At 36.4% G+C, this 20,475-nt stretch overlaps 1 protein-coding gene across 1 annotated transcript in view; it reads right to left on the reverse strand.

Moving 5' to 3' along the window:
* Positions 1-20,475, reverse strand: part of LOC134494576 (complement receptor type 1-like) — a 121,720-nt gene that overhangs the window by 65,467 nt on the left and 35,778 nt on the right. The window contains exons 7-8 of the mRNA XM_063299828.1: positions 7,930-8,118; positions 336-432 (exon numbers count right to left, since the gene is read on the reverse strand). Coding sequence (XP_063155898.1) covers positions 336-432; positions 7,930-8,118 — 286 coding nt within the window. The remainder of the gene's footprint in view (positions 1-335; positions 433-7,929; positions 8,119-20,475) is intronic.

A 20,475-nucleotide genomic window follows, 5' to 3' on the forward strand; every position in this document is an offset into this window, starting at 1 on the left:
GCTGACAAGGTAAGTAGGTGAAGACAGCATCAGAGCCTCTTCCAGTTGATTTGGTCACCCAACAACCCAGCGTGATTAACACCTACTGCCATGTAGGCAGAATTTTACTGAGTTATATATTAATATTGCCCTTAAATAATTTCACCAGTAAACCCGTTTTATTTTCATGTTACTTTTGAAAGATTTGTATCTTAACAAAGGAATATAAATAATTATAATAGTCCACAATTCAGATTTTTAATATCAATATTTAATGAAACAATGCATGATTGTCAATTCTCTCTAAAGGTATTTTTACAAAGCCAAGTTGCTTCAACAAATGATCTCTAACTTACCCATCGTTACAAGCAAGGATTACTTCATCACCAAGCCGGAGCTCATTCATGGATTTTATTCTACCATTTTCTATACGTGGAATGGGACATTGCCTTCCTAAAAGATCAGAACAATCATGTGCCATCAACATTCTTATAACAAAATAAACACAGAAGCCTAGAAAATAGCATTATTCTAGCTGTATTCTTCTCTATAGTTATCTTATAGCTGTATCAGTCCTTCAAAAGAGTTTTTTTGCAATGCAGAGTTGCTTGGTAAGCTATTCACAGCTGTCTGCACACGCCTGTCCACTTCAATGGCTGTCCGTGCAGCCTGCATGTGAAAACAGCCAAAAGTAGTTTATGAAGCCGCTGCATGAGTTGGAAAAAGAACTGGGTGCTTTACTGAGTCAAGGAGAAATCTTTCAAATATCTAGTGTATATATTAGTTAAATTCTCTTGAAAAATATTAGTGACAAATACACATGCATAGTATAGAACTATAATAAAATAAACTACATGCTTAAAAAGAAAACAAACTAAAAACCTTAAAACAGACAATAAAACATTAAAACTATTCAAATTTCAAAATTCCACTGCTATCCTATAATTCCAAAATTATTAATAACTAAATTTTTGTAATATAAAATTATCTTTCAGTTGTTAAACAATGAACTGAACCTAGGCCACACAGAATCATATTCTTCAAACTTGTCTCTCCTTTGACACAAAGGCAATTCAAAGGTCAAATGTTGAAAAATTTAAGTAAGCCAATTGACTTCTAATATATAAACATCCTTCCATGAGTACGTAGAGCCTAATATATAATATATAAACTATAAATCTAATATATAAACTACAAATCTAATATATAAACATTCTTCCATGAGTACGTAGAGCCAGTTTGGTCTAGTGGTTAAGACAACGGGCTAGAAACCAGGAGACTGAGAGTTCTAGTCCCGCCTTAGGCCTGAAAGTGGCTTGGTGACCTTGGGCCAGTCTCCCTCTCTCAGCCCAACTCATCTCACAGGGTTGCTGTTGTGGGGGGAAATAGGAAGAAGAAGGAGTATTAGGTATGTTCACCGCCTTGAGTTATTTATAAAAATAATAAAGGCGGGATAGAAAATAAAGAATCACTTTTTTTTTTGCAAAAATCCAAGCACAATATAATAAAGACTAATCTTTATAGATGGAGAGATTCCTAATTTGGAGGATATATTTTAACAGCCCATTAACACCTTTGATTCTTAACTTCCTTCCAACAACCCAGTTCACCATAGTAATAATATTTAAACAATAAAAAATTATCAGTGAGCATGTCTACATCATGTATAGCATAAAGATAGTTTTTCAACAACTATTGCATCTGCATCATAAAATGAATGGTACCCATATTTTTACAATATTTTTTCATCAGGACAATAAAACTCCCTAAGTTATTGTTTAACCAGGTTTTTAAATAATACAAAACATATTTAGACCTAACATTCTTTAAACCTGAAGACATGATTGGACAATACAGGATAGTGTAACTCTCTACACCAAATTTCTTGAACATTAACTTTTATACTTGAAAAAAAATCTTGATGTTAATAAATTGTGGGTTTACTCAATGCTTCTGGAGTTTCTTACATGTATGGTGTCAGAGCCAAACAACGAACATACAAAATGCTTTAGGTCTATACACTGTCATTCAGCCACTTTGGCTAAGTTATATAGAATTTCAGAAGTTTTAGAAATACTGATGCTTATCATCTGATTAAGAGCAATAATCCCATTTTTGGTCCATGATTTCTAAAATAAAAAAGTGTGACCAGATATTTTTAAGTAAAAATACTCCAAGGTGTTAATTTCTAATGACAATGAAAATAAAATTTTAATTTCTGCCCAGTAAGGCCCAAATACTTTTGATCACCATAAAATACTTACTTCCTAGTATAGTTTGAATCAGGAATTCAAGGACACTAAATAATAAGTTGAGCTAACAATAGTAAATAGTCAATATAATTTTCATTCCGATACCTGATTGACATTAACAAGTTAGCCGTTTAAAATCAGGAAAATTAAAATCACCATCATTGAATAAAAGCTATAACTTTAAGAAATCCTGGTTACTTCTTCCTTCCATTAAAATTTCACTATTATCAATCTGTTTTAAAATATTTAAGTGGAACCAACCAGCTTGATGCAATATTAATTTTCCTCATAAACACAGAGGTATCTTCAACCACATCCTAACATCCTCTCTCATCTGGGAAATACAAATTGCAAAGTTCTTATCTACTAGACAGGATATTTTCCCAAGAATAATAATCCCCAGGCATTTATTAATTCTGGACTACCTGTATAAACAAACCTAAATTTTTACCTATATTTTTCAGGACCTTTGTATCAATATTTATTTATTTATTTGTTTTCCAAATTTGCCACTGCCTATCTCATGAGATCATGATTTATTTAAAAAATTATTTCAGATTCTGGCAACTTCACATTAAAGAAATAAGTTTCATTCTTTCAGTTTAAGAACACTGTTAATGCATATATACAGGCTTATACATGAAACGAATATAGTAATGTTTTAACTTCTGGCCTATATTTGAGCCTGAAAAATATTTCACAAGTTCCTCCAGGGTCAAAAAGTTGAAAAAGGCTGAATTAGGGTAGGATCTCTGTCTCACCCCCCTATTTTTAATTATTTTTTTAATGTTTAATTTTATTTATAATACAATGAACAGTTTATAAAAGCAGCTACACTTAAAATTACATTACCTAGAAACATGGTAGTAAACGATTACTATCACTTTCTTGCACATGATTAACGTTTAAACCAGGGGAATAAAAATATTCTTCCCCGTTATCGTAATATTGATATCTTTTTTTGGTTAAAGTTTGGTAAAAGGTTCCATTAGAATACCTTGTCAACATCTGGAAACAGCTGACTTTCGTCCTCCCTGCCTGCCTGCTTCCCTCCCCTCTGCTGGGCTCACCATCCCGGCCATGCGTGGGGGAAGCACCATGGAAGTGTTATGCAGGCTGGTAGGCAAGAACTACAGACAGGTGTACGCCAGGCTGTGCACCACTACTGGCCAGGGCTTTCTTTCACGCACCAGCCAGGGCCTCCTTCTGCAAAAGGAGGCCCTGGCTTCTGTGTTTTTTGGAAAATAATCCTGTAACTATCTGTTCCTGAAACTTTTCCTGGCTTTATCTTCTTAATAGCCATTTTAACCTCATCCTCTATTATAAGTTTACTAAGGTATTTTTAATGTTGTTCTTCTATATAGTCATTTATCTAAACAGTTTTTAATTTCTAAAAAATCATTCTTTTGCTTACAAATATCCCTTAAAACTTCCTATTATTTTTTTGGAATCATATGAATTTTCCAATAGGAGATTTAATTTGAGGAAGATGACTTTTTTTCATAAAAAATTAGAATCTTTATCCTTAAATTCATACATCTCTTGATTTAAATATTATAGGGCTACTTTTAGAGTTCAGTTTGTCATAGATTTTAACACTTCCATTTATTAAGATATAATTTCTGTGGAGTCCTTGATGCTCTCTGAGCCTTGCTGTTTTCTTGCAGATGTTCCATTGCTAGGCTAGGCAACATCTTCAGTGCAAAAGATGTTGCCTAGCCTGGCAATGAAACATCTGCAAGAAAACAACAAGGCTCAGAGAGCACCAAGGACTCCACAATTCAACCCTGAGCACAAATACTCGCTTCGATTGATATAATTTCTCTAAGCAGATTGTCCTTTTATTAGCATTTTCATTCCTGTATTTTTAGTTTTATTAAGTACCTATCTTCTCTAATCACTATCCCTTTGAAGTATCTTCCCCTATAATCACATTGCCAGATCCTAATGAGTTTAGTTTTGGAGCTACTGATTTTTATTCCTATCTTTCCTCCGCTTCTCCCTCTCCCCTCTGGTAGATATCTATGGGAGTTGTCACGCTGTTTGTCTTGATTTGTTAGTTCAAGATATACTTGTTTCTTATCTTTCAGTGTTAATCCCAAAAGGAACCTCCAGCAATAATTTTCTCCAGATTTTAAACTAATGTCTTTTCTAAAATATTTCAGCTGATATATCTTAAAGTATTCAGATTCTGCCTTTGCTAGAATACATCAATTGTTCTAGCTTTCTGCCTAATAGTGTTCTTAAATCAATAATGTGAAAACTTAATGATGTATCTCAGTTTTTAATTAGAGGATTATAGCGTTCTGTCTAGTACACATCTTGAACATTACAGTAGTATTAATCTCTGGGAATAAATCATTTAGCCAATTTACTACAAAACATAACATGTAACATTCATTTAATTCTGTAATATTTTTAATCCTAATGTTGCAATGGCGGTTGACATCTTCCAAATATAATAATCTCTCATGTTAGTCTTAAGGCTTAATTTTCATTGACTTAATTGTAGCTAATTCCTTTCAGCAAGTTCAAATGCTTTACTTCAAATGTAGAAATATTTACTATACTAAATGTTACATGTCTTCTTGTAATGGTTAATAACTTTTAACCATTCATTAGTTAGGTCTTTTTTCAACTCAGTGAAATGTTCTAGTAAGGAGGCAAAGCCCATCTCATTTTCTTTAGGTTGTGATGCTTTAATGCCACGATTGATGGTTCCTCCTCCTCCAGGCTCTTTGAAGGGGGGGGGGGGAAGTAACATCTACTTTCTTTTTAGAAAAATAGGATAATTGTTTTGTTTGGTTTTCCTTTAGTGCAGGGTTTCCCAAACTATGAGATGTACCTCCCTTGGGGAGGTGCAGATCAAGCCCAGGGGAGGTGTGAAGATCTTTTGCTTTTTTATTTTTTATGTCTTTATTAAAAATGTTTCATTGTATTGTTTTCATTGTTCATTTCTATTAATTTTGGTGGTTGGATTTTTAGGGAAGGTGTGTACATTAAGGTTACGCTAAAGGGAGGTGTGATGACGAACAAGTTTAGGAACTGTGTAAGTCAGTTTAAAGAGGGGTGAGACAAAGCAGCAGAGCTAAGACACCATCACTATTGGTGACTTCACCATCTGCCAGGTAAAGACATTTGCAATTATTAAATTAAAGAAACCCCAGATGAGGTCTGCATGTAACAGCAACTTAAAAGTCAGCTACACATATTCCCTTGATTTCGTCAATCTCTTCAATTTGGCATGCCAGGGGTTCCAGAACACATTGCAAACTGGCTTCCAGTGGGAATGGTGGACTGAAGAGCTATGCCCCCTGGTTCAGCGGGCGGAGCTGACAATACAGTAACAATTGTCTTCCTATTATTTTTGTATTAAATTTGAAGATATTAGCATTTTCCTACACATTGAATTGGCTGATTTGAACCTTCAGTTTTCTGTTTTCAGTTTCCCTTCAGAAATAACTCAAGGCAGCAAACATACCTCATACTCCTTCTTCCTCCTCTTTTCCCCACAACAACCACCACCCTGTGAGGTGAGTTGGGCTGAGAGGGAGGGACTGGCCCAGGGTCACCCAGCCGGCTTTCAGGCCTAAGGCGGGACTAGAACTCTCATACCACACCTGATTGGCTCTTGGGCTGAGAGGGAGGGACTGGCCCAAGGTTTTCATACCTCAGGTGGGACTAGAACTCTCAGTCTCCTAGTTTCTAGCCCATTGCCTTAACCACTAGAACAAAATTGTTGTACTATTAAGTATAATAGTGACAACTTATGTGCTTTTAAATTTGATTCTTATTATAGTAGACATAAATGTATAAAATAGTGGTAGGAAAGGATGGATTAATTAAATATTTTATCTTTTTGGAGGGGAGAAAGATGTTTAGGAGTTTTATATGAACTTTTCTTTATTTCAGTATAAGGAGGAGGAGTAACTGTACTTAGTGATTTTAATTATGTGTTAAAGTGGAATGACTTACAGAAATAATGTGTTTTGGTTTAATATAGAGTAAGATTGATTATGGAAATTTTTGTATATCCTTGCTGTTAAAAGTTGGAAGCTACATCTTTTTGTAAATTTGAAAAAAATTTCTCTTGTGTTTCTGCACTTTTAGTTTGTTTTCTTTCTTTGTAGGTTTTTTTGTAGTTTTTATTCTTCTCTTGAAACCTAATAAAATTTATTAAAAAAAGAACAAGTCACAAATTAAGGGTGATAAAGGGGGTCCTTAATATTTTCTATGTTCTATTTTAGTTATGTATGTGATGAGCTTATTAGTGATTACCCAAGCAGAAGGATTAGAATGCTACATTGTTATCTAAGAAATACATTGTATAGAAAATCTAAGCTTCTTTAGCATGTGAACCAAAAACGAAATTTGTACCATAGCAAAAAAAAGCTTTTTCTGCACCCAGAAATGCCAAAACCACTGATTCATGTTTATCAACATACAGAGCTATTATATTGACCAAGAATTTAATCTTCCGAGACATGATGCCTTTTCATAAAAGCAGATTGTGCTGGATAAATTATGGGTAATATCTTCTATAATTGTATCAAGGTCGCTATTAAAATTTTAGTGTCAGCTTTTAACCACAATATTGGGTGATAACTTATACAATTGATAAAGTTTGATACAGAAATAAATTCATACAATACTCTTGTATTGCATGAATGTAAGTGCATGGGGAAGCATATGGTAGATACTGCATATGTTCCACAAGGGATCATGCCACAGGAGAAGAGATGGGATTAGAACAAAGCAGTCAACAACATTTCAAGCAGTTGCCCAACTACCTCTTCCACAAGAATGTGTTAGAACAATTTTTTTCTAGATTATAAAGGAGTTAATAATTTTGATTGCTTTCATCCAGCCAAATTCATGGAAGTCCAAGTTATCCCTGAACCTTAATTACAATAATTTTTACTTCAACTTCAGAACCAGTAGGACACTTAGGATTGGTAACTGCGAAACACAGTTGAAAAGATGCTTCACACAGTTTATGTACTTCACACAGGCTCGATGGGCCTTTTACCAGATTTAATATATTTCGTACATTTCAACCTTAAGTTACCACCAGATAACAGTATAATAGCCTGATCTAGTGAGGTCGTTTAAAGTTTTGTTAAGTGGCATTAAGAATCTGATAGCATTTTAAAGACTTTTTAAAAAAATATTTTCAACATTAGCTGAAGAGTTTCTTTAGAATGTATATGCCACCTTGAGCTCCCAAATGAAAGGCAGGATATAAACTTAATAAATGATAATACGCCAGAATTCTGATTCCTCATAAATGATAATATGGTTAGTAAATGTTGGCTAATTTCTCCTACCATCCATGGTTTTCGCATTACATCCAAACTAGGATCCTGGGCTTGCTGCTCCCCAAAACAGAAAAGCATCTGTAGCTAACAAACCAAAGTACCTAGCTTTGGGGCAGCATTACAATAACGGATATGCCATAGTGTTTTTAACTGATTCTCCTGTCAGAAGAAACCAAGAAACAGCAATTCAAGAACACTAACTTGAATGCTTGCTAAATTCTTATGCTACAATAGTCAGAAGAATTTTCAGTTACTGTTTTGTTCAGTCAACTGTAGGCTGGAAATTAAATGCACAACTTTAAATCTGACATCTTTGAAAATTTGAACATATTTCATTCAGTATTTCATAAGAGCCATTGCTGTTAACAAAATATACTCACCTTGACAAAGTTCAGAAAGATTTAGCCACTCATTAGTGTCAAGACATGTAGTAGAACGTTTTTTTCCAGGTATATATTCATAACCTGGGATGCACTCTAACTGCAGAACAGTTCCAGCAGAATAGGTCTCTTTTCGGTCTACTTCTTTTACTGAAGCATGGGGGGGTAGATCTGGAGGTGGGCAGTTACCTGTAGATAAGCAAAAATGGAGAAGCTTTAAAGTAGAGAACAGAGATAAAGGTCTGTTACAGTACTGAAGTCCAACCATTCACAAAGTCTTAAGCCACTGGGGTCTTATGCCAAAGAATTCAACAAAGCTTCAGCCCAGAAATGTAGCAGTAAGGTCAGGAAGGCAAAGGCAGAAAATGAGCTACAAGTAGCAAGAGAGCCATAATCCAGCAAGAGGTTTTTCTTTAAATATGTCAAGAGTGAGAAGATAAAAGAGGTGGCAAGCTCACTGCTTACTTGGATACAGAAATTTTAACAGATGACCAAGAAAAAGCAGAGGAACTACCCTTCTTCAGAGGTTTCTTTTACCTCTGAAATGGTGATTTGAGTGGTATAGACTGGAAACAAATGCAATAGGTGCAAGTCAGTAAGGATGTAGTAAACAAACTTCTACCTAATTTGAATGCTTTCAAGTCCCAATGCCTTGATGAAACACACTCTAGAACTCTGAAGGAACTGGCAGAAGAATTTCCAAGATCTGTCACTTATCTTTGTTCATTCCTGGAAAACTGGGGAATGTGGTCCCTCTTCAAGGAAAAAAAAAGGTGATCCAATAATTATCGACTAGCGAGCTTAACATTAATCTCTGGAAAGGTATTAGATTAGGTAATAAAGCAGGCCAGTTGCAGGGATGTTAAAGACAATACTGTGATCCCTAAAAGCCAACATAACTTTGCCAAAAATAATTCACGTGAGACAAATCTTGTCTCCTCCTCTGACAGGGTAGCTTTTCCACTGACCAAGAAGAATGCCAAAGATGTAAGCCACCTTGATTTCAGCCACGTTTTGACAAGGTCCCAATGTTTCACAGGGTATCCTCACTGACAAGCTGTTAATGTAGTTTGGATGGCACCCCAGTAAAGTAGTGGTTGGCTAACCACACCAGAGACTCAGTATTAATGGCTGTCTATCAAGTTGGAAAGCAGTAACTAGGGGAGTTTCACAAAGATCAATCTTGCAACCAGTATAATTTAACATTTTTATTAATGACCTGGATAGCTATCAAATTTATGAATGAGACAAAACTGGAAGTTCTAGCCAACACCCAAGATGAAAGCATTTGATTGCAGTCTAGCCTGGAGACAGGGTTGAAAGGAAAAATATCCTTTAACAGGAGAAATGTGAAGTATTACATTTAGGGAGAAAAAAATGTAACACAAACATACAAGATGGTGGACTCATGGCTTGAAACCCTACATCTGAGAAGGATTTAGGTGTGGTCACTGACAAGAAGCTGACTGAGTCAGTAGTGTGAAACAGCTATTCAAAGGATTAATACAATTCTGGGCTGCATTAGAAGCACTGTATTAAAAACCCATGAAATGGGCAAGACCACACCTGGAGTACTGTGTATGGTTCTGGATTCTACATTATCAGAAGGATACTGACAGATTAGAACTGGTTCAAAGAATGGTAACAAAGATGATAAAGGGACTTGGAGACATGCTCTTGAGGAGAGGTTGAAGGAATCTGCGATAGGCAGTGTGAACAAGACTTAAAGGACATGTGAGCTATGCTATAGCTATGCTCAGGTACATAAAGGGAAACTACAGGGAAAATAGAAACTGTTTTCCATGGCCACATAAATTAGGATCAGAAATAACAAGTTGTAGCTACCTGGATTTCATTTAAATATATAAAAAAACCTGGTAAGACCTATATAACAGTGGAATAGATTATCTGTGAAGATTGTGGGTTTTCCATTTCTGAAGGTTTTTAAGAAGAGGCTCTCATATATAGTTTAAATAGTTTTCCTGTACTTTGCAGCAGGTCAGACTAGATGATCTTTGTAGTTACTTCAAAACCTACAATTTTCTCATTTTACTGTTCACTACACAAAGGAACACTCTTTCCCTTTTTTACAGGGAAACCTTAAAGACCTTGAACTGAACCTATCTTTCAAGGCAGCATCCAAAATCATTCTGTTTACTTTTTAACATAGCTATTATCTTCGGGCTTTGCTTCTGCTGTATAACAGTCTGTGTGAGCATAGCCCTACACAGTGACCTAAATAATCTTAAACAAACACAAACTATTTCCTCTGGACCTTGGTTTCTGAGTCCTGGGTTTATGTTCTCAAACAGGACTTCAATTCTTGGCTTTCAATTCCTGTCTTGATTGGTATTTGGCTTCCGTAACTCAACAAACCGACTTTCAGAGAAAAGGTCAAGTGAACAGGTCAAGAACAGAGAAACCAACTTCTTCTCGTTATAGTTACATTTCTGTCTGAGAAAGAGGAACAACCATGACGTAACGCGAAGCAATGCCTGCACTTGAATAAAGCCTTGGTTCTCATCACGAGCAGCAACTACAATTCATTGAAGAGCCTGTTAAAGTAAGCACTCAACCGCCTCTTCGTTTATCAAAGGCGAATCTGGCTAAAAGCCCTGCTGCTTTTGAAACCCGTAGTCAAGCAAACAAAGAATCCCCGGGGAGGCGCGACGAGACGGAGAATCCACGGCGACCGAACCGTCGCTTCCTAAGCTGCCACCGGGCTTGCGCCAGGAGGGCAAGAACTGGAGAATGGGCGTTGCCTTCACAGCCGCCGCCACCGCGTCTCACCGAAAGTACAGGTCCGCGGCGACAGGCTCCGGCCGGCGTCGTTCTTCCTCCCCCAACACAAGAACCTGGGCTGCAATACGGAGCTGGAGCAGCGTCTCTGCGTAGCAAGGGGCCTTCTCGCTCTCGGGCCACCAAGCAGTAAAAAGACCGCGGCTTCCCGGGGCACGGACAAAGCGACTTCCCGCATGGTCGAGTGAAACTCGATTAGCTCCCCCTCTAAACAATAATTGAGGCGCCTCCACCCCCTTTTAGAGCACGAACTTTAGCAGGCACGTAGAGGCATTTCTTACTCACACAAAGCGGTAGATGAGAGGATCAGCAGGACCATGGCCGTCGAAAGGGCCTCGCCGGAACAAAAAGGAAAAAGACCCATCGTAATAGCCGACGGGAGTCGGAGAAACACTCCCTGAGATTAAAGACAGAAAAAGGCGGCGCTCCCGATAATTACCATACGACAAACCACCACTTTCCTAGGAAATGGGCGTAGCAGCCTCGCATTTTATAGCTGGGCGTTCAGACGTCATAACCAACAGGAAGGAAGCTAAGGCCGTGGCGCGCCGCTCTGGCGGACAGAAGTAACGTTGAAAAGCGCGGATCATGTGGTCGCGAACGGGAATTGTGTGTTTCCATGGCTGCATCAGGGTGGGCAGGGATTTGGCATCGCGCTGTAAAAGGACTTTTGCAGAAACTTGCGATTGTTAGCTTGGAAGGAAAAAAAATCGCGGAGGTTGTGGGGATGGATCCGCGCTACTAAGCAGGTCTTTGGAACTCAAGCAGTCTTTCCCAGCTTGCGGTCAGTTGCATTAGGCTCCAGTTTTCATAAATTTGGGTAGCATGACTACAGTCTACATCTTATTCTAAAGATTCTGGGAACTGAAGACAAACTTCGCTACAGAGTATCCAGTTGGGAAATACTTGTTAACAGTGCATGCATACAGTTGTAGTAGTATCCTAAGTGAATGCTTTTTATCAGCTTATTGACCAGGTTGGCTAGTGGTTAAGGCACCAGGCTAGAAACCAGGAGACTGTGAATCCTGCCTTAGGCACAAGCCAGCTAGGTGACCTTGGGCCAGTCATTTCCAAAATCTTGCCATGAAAACTGCAGGACTTGTCCAGGCAGTCACCAGGAGTCAACACTGACTCAAGGTACGATCGTCGTCATTGACATCTGAGTGGTACATTTGAACAGGGACAGGATCTCAAAGTTTGTGAGACTGCAGTGGTTGGGTGTGGGGGAGTGACGCAGATGTGTGCAATAAGTGCTGTGACTTAGAAGCTTATGGCAGGATGCAAAGCTGGCATTGGTCACAGCATGGGTGTTGTCATTTTGGCATTATGTATTTTTCTTAGGCATGTTGCTGAATACCGGGACCCCCTAAAATGATAAATGAATTTCTGTAATTTCCCCATGAATAAAACTCAGGCTACCATACCTAGTCTACAAACATTTGGATGGCAGCAAAGAAATACTGAAAACTCTTTTGAACTTGCCAACTGGCCACAACAGAAAGCTAAAAGAAAGGTTAGACAGAGAGGTTGTTTTCAGTTGGATAGGAGATAAAAGAGGTCTCAAAAGACTCAAATTGGTGGTCTTTTACACAAACAAGGTGTCCAAACCACAGAATAATTTTGTTGATGTACCTCATTATACAACTTTTATCCTCTAATATTTATGATACAATGTTGTTAAATAAATTTTAATTGTTCACTATCAACTTGTCCTCTGCTTAACTGACAGAGTATAATAGCCCTACCACCCCACCAAAATACTACATTATGAGGAAAAGAGAGGAGATAAACTTACATTTCTTACATTGAGATCATTTGCTTGTGACAGCAAGATTTTCAATCACACTTATTTCCAAAATAAACTTAAGGAAAAAATGATGTAACACTTTAACAAATTTGAGTTTGCTGCAGAACTCAAGTAATTTTATTTTACACGGAGGATTTAGTTTTCATCGTGTTACTATGTTTATTTCATGGTATGTGTAGATTTACATCAAGACAAGAAACCTAGCATTGCCTTCTTCAAGGGCAGAGCTACATAGCATGTATTACTAGTGTTAGGATTATTTTTGAACATGACATGGCACAGCACCTGGATATTTGCAGGATTATTAAGTATGTATTACTAAGAAATTATTAATTTCTTTAATAAATTATCTTTCCAATTATTGCTGCTTGTTTAACAAGATGTGACAGGTTTGGCATGTTCTGGGTCCCATCAATTAACAGGGTCCTCTTCTGAGATCTAGGAGGTGTATGTTCTCTATCACCATGCCTTCCTTAGAGAATAACTTCCCTCCCCAAGATTGGATGGCTCTGACCCTGCTGGCCTTAAAAAGGCCCTGAAGATCTGGTTCTTCCACCAGGTACCAGGTCAGGATACTATGTGAACCCAATTTTATTGTTCTGAATATGAATTTCCTCAAGCATGATACACATCTAGGATTTCCATAGCATTTTTTATGTTTATAACCCTCTGTTAGCCGCTCAGGATTGTATGGCTGTGGACAGCCATACAAATTGAAATAATAAATAAATGAAATTATAGATATACAGTAAGAACTTAAAAACCAACTTGGTAGAACACAATCGAGTCCAGTGCTGTACTTGTGTTTGTGGCTAGCTAGGGAGATCTGCAGTGTTCACAAGAATTTTGTGAATATATATATTTGTTGCCTTCGAGTCAGTCTTGACTCCTGGCAACTGCCTGGACAAGTACCTGCAATTTCTTGGCAAGATTTTGAAAGTGGCTTGCTATTGCCAATCTTTAATACTGGAGCAGCAAATGTAACAGAAGCACAGGACTTTGGGCACTTAAGATACAGCAATTGTATCTTGTATGTTTAAGTTACTTAATTCTAAATAATTCCATTCTGCTTCCAAGCAACTCAGCTTTTTAACAAATACAAAGGAAACCAGTTTTGAATAAACACCTATAGGATTATGCAAAAAAAGTAAACATGGTAGAAAATAAAGTGCACTGCAAAACTTTTTTCCTGTTATTTTTACCAGATATCTTATACTCTAGAGTTTACAAATGTTTCTGCAAACATGTATATTAATAATTAGAAATATTTGAAGGCAATTGTTTCTTAAGATCATCATTACATACAACATAAAAGGCACCATGTTGGATCAGATTAAGAGTCCATTCTGTTTTCCCATAACTGACAAGCTATGTTTATTTACCTATATTTTTATTGTCTTTTAAAGCTATCCAAGTCAACAGCCTTTACTATATCTTGTGGTAGCAAATTCTATTGTTTAACTTTGTTCTGAGTGATGAAATATACTGAAATATGAGCATTTTTTAAAAAAAACTGATTTGTTCTTAAAAATTGATAAAATGTTTCTATTTTTAATTGAGAGCAAGGAGGTTAAACCAGTATTCAGTGGTTGGTACTTTTCTGAAGAACTGTTACAGCACTCAGAAAGGAAAAGAATTTAATGTTAACTTTATCTAGTTGTTACATGGCAGTTAATCTTGATTTTTCATAAAAATGAACATCTGTGACTGAGAATAGATATGTGCAAAGCAGTATGACAGTAAATAAGGCTGAGATTTTATAAGAAGTTGGTCCCTGGCTTGGAAGCTATATAATTTATTTATTTTGGAAAGGACTGCATTCCCTTGCAAGAGTAGTACTTAGTCTAGAGATTATTGTGGATTTACTCTTGTTACTGAATGTCCTATAGAACTCACTGGGTAGAACAGCTTATTAGTAATTTTGGCTTGTACAACTACTCCAGCCTTTCCTGGAATTGCTTTGCATTGATAGCTAGAAAGTGAAATTAGGGGATTTCCCTTGAGGGTAGTTCAAAAGCTGCAAATAGTATAGAATTCTGTGTACCTCCAGTTCTGAAGGACTGGCACTAACTCATTTAGCCATTCAGTCATTTTTAATACACCATTGTTGATTTGTCCGGTCCTAAACAGCTTTGGACTAAGATTTGGATAACTGCCTACAGAATCCTTATAGACCAGAATTTCTCAACCAGGGTTCCCTGGGAGATCACAATTTATTTTAAAAATTATTTCAAATTCGGGCAACTTCATATTAAAGAGGTAAGTTTCATTCTTTATTTTTATTTAAGAACACTGTTAGTGCATATATACAAGCCCACACATGAAACGAATATAATTTTGTAACTTGTGGCCTATATTTGAGCCTGAATGTGCAGGGGTTCCCTGAGGCCTGAAAAATATTTCAAGGGTTCCTCCAGGGTCAAAAGATTGAGAAAGGCTGTTATAGACTGTTGATATTCATTAAGTGTAGTGCAGAGGTGAGCATTCTCAATTATGGCACTCACCATATGAAATAAACTCCCTATACTGTAGCTATTAGGTAGACCCCCATTGTGGAGTGTTTCTACTATATATTAAAAGCTTATCTATTTGCCCAGGCATTTCATTTTTTCTCTCCTGTTTGTCTTGTTAGCTGACCTGTAATGTATTAATTAATAGTTTTATAGTTTATACCTTATTGCATTTATTATGTAATGTTTTTAATCTAACTGCTTGTTAAATTAAAAAAAGTATTTTTAAATGCACACAAGTAGGTCAGCTATGATTTGAACAAATTTCATATCCTTCCCTGCCTTTCTCCTTTTTAAGACTATAGAAAGAAAGATAACAAAACTGTTAAATATCTATTGGCTTTTCATTGAGTTCACTTTGTAATTTTTACACCTATGTGCTTTGCATGAACAGAGGAAGGCTGATTAAAACTAAAGAAATCCAATTTATTCCTAGTAAACACCTGAGACAAAAGCTGATAAACACAGAAAATCCTCTGGCATCCAGGATAATCTTGGGAGAAGGCTACATTAACATTTTGTAATGGGAAGTCAGATTAGTAACCCATGGAAAAACATAATCAACTCTCCACTGAGTCAACTATGCTTAAATAATGCAGAATATGATGACATTTAAAATAAATTTAGCTTATGAACAATCTTTGACACTTGAACCTTCAGGAAAGCTGATACTAAGCATGTAATTTCCTCTAGTTGGTATAAAATAAACACTAATTCTGTTCAATAGATAGCATTTTTTTAAAAAAACGATTTGTTCTTTCTGAATAGGGCTGGACATTGTATTGTTGTAACTAAAAGGCATACTTCCACACCCTTTTGTATCTTTGGCCTTATGAGATTACTTCTTGATTAACGTAACAGGCATTTGCTGCTACAATGAGGTGGTGGTCATGACAAATTAGTAGATAAGCTGAATTTACTGCTGGAATTGCAAACAAAACTTGTGGGGGATAGTGATATAAATAGACAACATCAAGAATGATAAATGCAGTCCTGGACTTCCGGTGGGGACATGGCAGACTGAACAGCTGTGCCCATGAGCTCAGCGGGCGGAGCTGACAACACAGCAGTTTTTTGGGGCTCAGGCAGGTTTTCCTGAAGCCCAGGAGTGTTTTTCCGGAAAAAAGGAAAACAATGGAATCACCCCATTTGTGCTCTGGATGGCTGCTTGCAGCCAGAAGATTGCAAACAGTGTTCCCGTTCGACTGGCAAGAGCTAGCTGGGAGGTGGGGACATCACCATTTTCCAAGCCGCGCTGTAGCCTTAAAGGGACACTAAGACCAGCCACCCCATTTCTAAATCACCCAGTTTATATATTTTTAAGTATGCGTACCCTAAGAGAGGCTTTCTACAGTAAGGAAAAGCTGGCTGTTTTGGTGCTTTTTGGGGAGGGAGGAGTTGTTTAGGAGGTTTATATGAATTTTGCCTTTTTTAAAAAAAAAATATAAAGGAAGGGAGTAACTGTACTTAGTGATTTTTATAATGTGCCAGTGTGGAATGATTTATAAAAATAATGTGATTTTGGTTTAATATACAGTAAGGGATTGATTATTGAAAATTTTTGTATATCCATGCTGTTAAAAGGCTGAAGTCATACTTCTCTGTAAGTTTGAAAAAATTTTCTCTTGTGTTTTCACACCTTTTGTTTTTTTCTCTTTTTGTAGTTTTTTTGTGGGGTTTTTTGGTAGCTTTTATCTTTGCTTGAAACTTAATAAAATTCTTATTTAAAAAAAAGAGAATGATAAATTCAGTCTCCACTAGATAGTATTGGAGTAATACACGGTCCAGATACCATTTAATATATGACTGCAGCATATAAAATAAGAATTGTGACACACAAATAACTGGACAGATATACCACAGTAAATAGCAGAGATGCTCAGCTTGAGTCCTAAGACTATACTTAGGTCATGTAAGTAGCCCTTAATAGGCTCCATCCCATGAATAGAGACATAACATTTCTGAAAATGTTGAAACCACCAAAACAAAAAGCCTTCAGAAAAAAATGGAAATTTGGGGAAAATAGAATTATATGCAGTATTTATTTTTACACCATCCTTTACTGATCTGAGTTCACATTGCTATTTTAAGAACATACAGTGCAATAAGTATAATTTGGTTTGCTCATATAATTATAATTATGGTCATACTATGTTTAGAAATTGATTTTACATTAAAATGTTTCTAGAACTTTTATCTGGTGTTCTAGAGGTTCTAAATGTTAGCAACAAAGAAGCTCACAAGCAAATCAGGCACCATCTTTGGTGAAAGTGGCAATGCCTACTGGAAGCATTAGTTGTCTTCTGCATGCAGGAATTGTAATATTCTGATACTGAGAAAAGCCTTCCTGTTTTGTATTATAGAAACATTTGGGGGCAATAAAAGATAGCAACACATGGCACCTTGTCTTACTGCATTCATTCTTTACAAAAAAAAAGTTCAGTCAAGTTTTTTTACGCTCTACTTTTTTCCATTTTTTTTCAGAAAAAAAGTTTCTAAAGATTAAAAAACAAACTTTTTTCCAAAACCTTTTCTTTTCTACCAGTGAAAAGAGAAAGGCAAAGGAGAGGAACAGAAAAAAGATATACTGTATGGGAGAATTATAGAAAAGCAGTATCGGGCCACCAAGACAAAATAGCAGTATTTTTGGACCTTGTGAAAAAGGTCCCTAAGGTCCCTCAGAGCACAGTTTGAAAAACCCTGCATTAGAGGTATACAAGAGGAATACTTATAGTACAAGAACTGCCTTTTATTTGGAGCTGGCCTATCTGTTCATTCTAACTTTTTTTTAATCAGAGCATTTTAATAAAAAAAGGAAGAGTTAGCATGTCCAGTTACATGGTAGCACATAGCCAACCTTGGTTGATCTAGAAAGCTAAATATGGTTAGCTCTGGTTAATATCTGGAAGAGGGGAGATTTGGGAAAACATGGTCTATTGGCTCCACTTAGAATTCAAATATTCTGGAAGAAGACGAAGGCAAGAAAATGCTGTGGTTGTATGTCAAAGTCACCAAATGTCAAAGTCACCAAAATCAACTTTACTGAGCTAGCTCCTTCCCTTTTAGAATACTTTGACTGGATATTCTATAATACAATTTCACTGTGCAGAAACCAACCACCCTTCATTGAAAATACTTCATTCTATTACCCATTTTCCCCATTGCGATTTTCCATTTCTTCATAGAAATGCAGCTGTCTTTTATTGTTAAGATAGTAGATAGGTAGGTAGGTTCCCTCCCTTGTGCCCCGCTTTTTTAAAGCTAAGAACGTTTTGACAAATCTTGAAATTGCAAAGCATATTGCAAAAATACAAATATTCAATCAATCAATGTTTTTAAATAAGGCCTATTTAAACATATAATTTTCATAAAAATAATATGCTACTGAAGAGTCAGTATAGATCATTTTAAATTTTCATAAAGACCATATTACAATTAAGGATTTTTAAAAAGCTGATCATTAAAAAAATGTCAATGGAATTTGAATCTTCTGGGGGGCATTGATGTCTTCTAATATTTTAAGATGACTTTAGGCAAGAAGCTTGGAATAAAAATTGAGCGCTACACATAGAAAAGTGTAATTAATTCCCATCATTTAATATTTCACTCTTCTTCCATAATCAGTGATCCTTCAATGGATGGATTAAAATTTTAGAAGTTTTAGCTTCCACTGTATTGGGATGTTCTAAATATATCATCAGTACTACAGTTGTAACTGGATAGTAATTAGCTAGGGTTGTAATTAGAATTAGAAGTAACAACAACTAGGGAGTTTTAGCTCAAACTAGTTCTGAACATCCAGTAATGAAAGTATCCATTATAATTATCATTCATCTTCAGTTACTGTTGCTCAATAACATTGACATCAGATTCAAAATTGTGTGTAAAGGCATCCCATTTTGACACAGCACAACCAAGGAAAAAGAATGACCATTTACTCCAATGATTTATGAGACAAGTTGTACTGTACAATTAATAACATACTGGATTATCATACGTACAAAATCAACAGCTCTCTACAGAAAAGCTGCAACTTCCAATATTCCCTGACATACTTAATTTTCCCACTACAGTAGCAACTTATACTTCTAGAGCCATAACTGTATCTAAATAACAGTAATAAGCACAGGCTTTTATCTTGTCAATGGTGGGTGTGTGATGCAGTGAAGATCGTGTATGTCACTCATAGGGAAATGACCATATGCATGTTCCACTTGCATCGGAACAAACACACCATGGATCTCACCCATGGATCTGAAGGCAAGTTTGTACTATGTGAATTTTCTGAAACTGTAGCAGGCTGTTTTATTTTCCCCTTCCCAAATGCTTCCCCTCAGTATTCTTACTATTTTCTATAGTAAATGTGGTTTTCTAACATTTCAGAACTAAGCAAAAAGGTTGTATCGCTAGCATCATAAATATAATCCAGCTCAAACATCAGTGCAATCCAGTTGATCATAACTAAGTCTTTAAACACAAAACTCAGTCTGTGTTGCATTTGTCTAAAAAATAATTGACTTTAGAAGCACATTTAAATGCTGCATCTTTGCAGCTGTGAGAAGCAGCCTATATTATTTTGACAGCGTGCAACTTTCTACCAGAAAACTTTTTCAACATTTTTAAAAATCTACTTCATGGTTTAATATGAAATCCCTTGTGATTAAAATCATAATGCCACTCAGGGGAGATGAAGACTGGGGTTCAGGGGAGAACCTTCTGAAGTTTGACCTGTGAAAACTCTGGCAAATTCAAGTCTTTCATCTTAATGATTAAGAAGTTTTTGAAAAACCAACTGCAGTTTGTCTAAAAAGCAGAGAAATAATTACATGTGGGCCCAGCAATTGCATAAAAGAAGGAGCAGATAGAGTATTATCCCCTACTTCTGAAGTCTACCCAGGCTCTCCCATACCAGATTGCTCCACTACCCCACAGATGGCAATGGCTTTCCATGCTTCTTAGCTTAGCAAATGTTGTTACTAGAAATCCACCACCACTGAAACAAGCGAGAGTTAAATAAGACACACAGCAAGATTCAAAGCGATGCCCCTCGCTCCCCATACACAAGTCTTTGGAGACTACTGAAAGAGACATGGAACTCTCCATGGACAGTCAGTGATTTAAAATTTGGATTTAAATTCATTCCCTCAGTTGATGACCTCATACTCTTTGAAAATATTTCCCTACAACAATGAAGCTTTTTGTGCCAGACAGTATCCAAAAAAGATAGACTGAATATTAATTTGATGAAAAACATACTTCTTATACTATTAAATATGGCAAGCCCAGTTTCAAAGATTAATCCAGTGTCTAGCATGGATAGATGGGGAAGTGTCTCACCATAAAACATTAAATATTTATTATATAAAACAGCAAAATTTCATATTTCATATTTCGTGGTTCTATATCTTTTTCTCAATAGCTAATAAAATC

Source organism: Candoia aspera, chromosome 3 (assembly GCF_035149785.1).
Source record: "Candoia aspera isolate rCanAsp1 chromosome 3, rCanAsp1.hap2, whole genome shotgun sequence".
NCBI lineage: Eukaryota > Metazoa > Chordata > Lepidosauria > Squamata > Boidae > Candoia > Candoia aspera.